We start from the raw sequence: 4,267 nt of genomic DNA on the forward strand, positions 1-4,267 counted from the left end.
TTTCCATTGAATGCAAATTCCTGCAAAAACCCCAGTGGCCTGGGGTGAGAAAGATGCAAGTAACCAGTATGTTGTGTGGTTACCTTAAAGTTCTGAAATGGTACCCTATAGAGTAAGATTGTAAACTCTGACATAGAAGCATCTTTTTCTTACCTTCCTGATGAAGAAGGCTTCACTTTTTGTGGAACTGCTTGTTTTTCTTCACCGTCTTTCTAACAAATGTAAAAGAAAAAAAATATTGTATGGCCTGTAAAACAACAAAACTAGCGCTACAGTATATAGCATGAGAGTTCTGTAATACAGACTTCAGAAAGCAGCAGGATGCAAAAATATAAATGCAAAAAAGTGAACAAAGCATTTTCTTTTATTGTTGGGAATTTTTATAATCAGCCCAATGAAGCCAAGATGTACACACTGAGCAAATTCTCATAAATAAGAATGAGAATAAGGTACATCTGTTACTGTACTCTTAAACAAAAACACCACTCATTAGTGTAACAGTTTAACAAAAGGTCTAAATTAAAAGAGGCCACTGGATCCACAGCCTCAAATCATCAAAATCTCTGTTTTTAGAACTTCTGTTATAAGTACATTCTAGAATGGTAATGCCATCAGAGAGCCTAAAAGTTCCACTGTTCCCATGGATAGATGTCTTCACATTTCTGTTTGGCCTTAATGACTATGTACAACTACATATTTTCTTTTAGCCTGTACTATGGCATAAAAAACCTATTACATACCATATATTATTCAAATCATTGTAGGAAAGAGCACTTCAAACAAACTGGGTTCTAACTTCTGCTAGTATAAACTGTTCAAGCTAAATTAATTCATACTCTAGGGATCTGACCCAGTAAATTTTAAATTGCAGAAGCAGAACTCCTCATGTTGGCACAGCCAAACTTTGTTATCTTTACCTACTTTTAATATTTATACAGTGAGAGTTCCCTCCTTCCTCTTCCTAATAATTGTTAATAAAGAATTGATTTAATCAAACTGTGGAAGAGATTACTGGTCTATCAAACAGTAAAAAAGCTGTGCACATGCAAGATGGAAGCAGTAAGTTTCATACAGAACTGTTCGTACACACTTCTAGGATTTATTTGGTATTATGAAAAAAAATACATGTAAAGATACCATGATAGAGTCCTTTGAAGTACTCACTGTAACCATGCATTCAGGTTTATCATTCAGTGATACCTCCTTTATACCATCGGTAATCATTTGCTCTTCTAGGGTTTGCAAATTTTCTTCAGGAGAGTCATCATTTGATTTGTGTAATTTTTTAGTTTTTTCATACACTGTAGTCATCATTAGTTCAATCACAGAGGGGGATTTTCTCCCATTATCTTCTAATGCCAAATCATTGCACTTGTCTTCTGTCTCAACATGGTCTAAAAGAGTGTATGAAAGGAAACCAAAATAAGGTTGGATGTTGCTGACATGCAAATTTTAAAACAAAATTTCTACTATATTTAAAAATCAGATTACAAATAATAACCTTGTAACAACTGTATTCTTTATTTTATGACAACCAGTAGCATGTTAGAGAGAGAATTTTGCAGGGCCGTTCTAAGTCATCTGATCAAATCCAGAAGCAGTTTTAATGTAGAAACTAAGAGCAAGAAATATACAGATCATATGAAAAACTGTGCCAGTATCTGCTGAGACATTAACACTTTGAATGATAGAGCTAACAGGATGAAGTTCCATGTGGACAAATGCAAGGTGCTATACATCTGGAGAAATAATCAAAAACCCAAATATAAAATGGGTAACACCTAACAGGATGGCAACACAATGGAGAAGGATCTCTGAGTCGTGGTAGATCAGACTGAATATGAGACTACAGTGTAATGCAGTCACACAAAAGGAAAATGTGGTTTTGTGAGCATTAACAGAAGCATTAGGTGCAAGACATTGGAGGTGATAGTACCTCTCTACTCGGCACTGATTAGGCCTCATCTAGAGTATTTTGTGCAGTTCCAGGCTCCATATTTTAAAAAGTCAGAGATGGTGCAGAAGTGGAAAATCAAGACCATCAAGGGCTTGGAAAGCCAGTCACATGAGGAGAGGCTGAAGGAGCCAGGCATGTTCAACTCGCAGAAAAGGCGCCTAAGAGGAGACATGATAGCAGTCCTCATATTTTTGAAGGGCTTTCATAAAAGAAAGGAAAAACACCTTTTCTCTCTTGTTACAGAGAGGAGGATGAGGATGAACGGCTTGAAGTTGCAAAGTAAGCTCAGATTGGATATAAGGAAAAAGTTCTTCACTGTTAGAACAGTGAGGTAGTGAAATAGTCTACCTAGGGAAGTTGTGGACTTTCCATCACTGGAGATGTTCAAGAAGAGGTTGGACAACCACTGGTTGGGGATGACATAGGTGTAGCTATGCTTATGTTCTAACTACGGGTATTTCCCACATTTCTGGGCTTTGGTTACCCCCACCCTCATGTTTTTTGCTACATGTTTCAGGGGGGGTTTAAGCCTCCCTCAGAGGCACTGGGTGTTGGCTAAAGCCAAGGCTGGGGACTTTGACTGGGGTCTGACAGTGCTCCTGCTGAGATCAAAGCTGGAGGTTCCTGGCTAGAGGATCTTGTCCCTCTACTCAGGGTCAGACCAATTACCATGTTTGGGGTCAGGAAGGAATTTCACCCTATGGTCAGGTTGGCAGGGCCTGCAGGGTTTTTGCCCTACCTGGGATCACTTTGCGCATATGCTGACAACATTTCATAGAAGCAGGACATTGGTTGCCATGTTTCCCCTGCTTTACCTGTGGCTGCTTAGGGCATTAGGTCTGTTGTGTCAGGGTTGACGATAGTCTCACACAGAGTTTAGATTATGGACTGTAGAGGATGGTTTGGATTGGAATGATCCTGCCTCAACCAGGCGGTTGGACTAGTTGACCTCTGGAATTCCCTTCCAGCCCTACTTCTCTCTCATTGCATGATTTGGTTCACAGATATGATTTCCTTTTTGAAATATGAAGCTCTGGCTAAAGAGCTACTGGTATCTATGTGCGTGCGGAAGGGATTAAGATAAAACACTACAATAATGCAGAAATGGACTAATCACCACTTATGAATTACTAAGTTTTGAATAGCTAAACAGGATTTCTGTACCTCTACAAGAGTTTAGTGATAAAAGTCAAGAAAGGCTCTCCTCACTTTCAAATTACACTGCTTTAACCTGTTTTTGTTAAATTCCTGGGCAAAGAACAAGAGATTTAATTAAGGGTTCAGTGCAACAAGATAAGTTTCTGCCCCAATTTAGAGCAGAGTCTTCAGAGATTGGGAGTATAAAAATATGGAGAAATTCTAAGGTGTGAAAGTTGCCAGAAAACCCAAGGCTCTAAAGAGAATTTTAAGTGTGGACAACTTCTGAATTTCCCATTTGTGATATCAAGATAAAGTTTGCATATCCATGTATTACCTTCCAAGTGAAGTTATCAGAAGCCTTTACAAGTTTTAGCTAAGCTGCATCTACTCATGTTATTGAATCACTGGATATGGTACTGGGCTGTTCTTTGATCTGCCACTGATCAACTGAATGGCTTTGGGTGACTCACTTTTATTTTTGTGCCCCAGTTTGTAACATGGATATCAAATTACTAATCATTTGTTTTTTCTAATAGCTACCTGAGAAAAGTGCTACACAGGCACTGGGTATTATATTTTCTTTGGTAGTTCAGACCATCACTTCTTGCTTGAAAGCCTTCCACTTATTCCTTTACTGAAGATTACAGCATCAAGATCGAATTTCTCAGCTTGTCTTTCAAATCCCTTTACAAGTTTGCCTGACTAGCTCAATACTGTTTATTATGTTATCTTCTTCTCTCTGCTCCACTTGTGAAGTTATCCTTATTATTTTGTCTGTATGATAACATGTTCTCCACATTCTAATTTCTCCTTTTTTCCTTACTTGCAATGCCCATAAGCACTAACCTGAATGAAACAGGTTTAGCTGTACAACAGTTTACCTCCACACTTACCAGGGAAAGGGCAGCCTGAGAAAAACAGTTATCCTGGTTCAGTGTGATCCATGGTAAACCAATATAAATTTAAAACCAGTGTAACTTTTATCTGTCCACACCATGACATGACACAACAATTACCATTCTGTATGTTACATCTTATTTTTCACCCTTTGAACATCACATCTATATTATAAACACTTTATACTACAGAATGTCTGTAACAGAGTTTATACAGTATGTAATATTGCAGGGCCCCAATCTGGTTGGTGCCTGAAGAAATTATTCAAACACT

General features: G+C 38.2%; 1 protein-coding gene across 1 annotated transcript in view; it reads right to left on the reverse strand.

Moving 5' to 3' along the window:
• The window catches only part of MAP9 (microtubule associated protein 9), a 27,879-nt gene that overhangs the window by 14,726 nt on the left and 8,886 nt on the right, over positions 1-4,267 (reverse strand). The window contains exons 6-7 of the mRNA XM_019534340.1: positions 1,138-1,394; positions 154-212 (exon numbers count right to left, since the gene is read on the reverse strand). Of these exons, the coding sequence (XP_019389885.1) occupies positions 154-212; positions 1,138-1,394 (316 nt within the window). The remainder of the gene's footprint in view (positions 1-153; positions 213-1,137; positions 1,395-4,267) is intronic.

This window comes from Crocodylus porosus, unplaced genomic scaffold (genome assembly GCF_001723895.1).
Source record: "Crocodylus porosus isolate Cpor-Errol unplaced genomic scaffold, CroPor_comp1, whole genome shotgun sequence".
Classification (NCBI taxonomy): Eukaryota; Metazoa; Chordata; order Crocodylia; family Crocodylidae; genus Crocodylus; species Crocodylus porosus.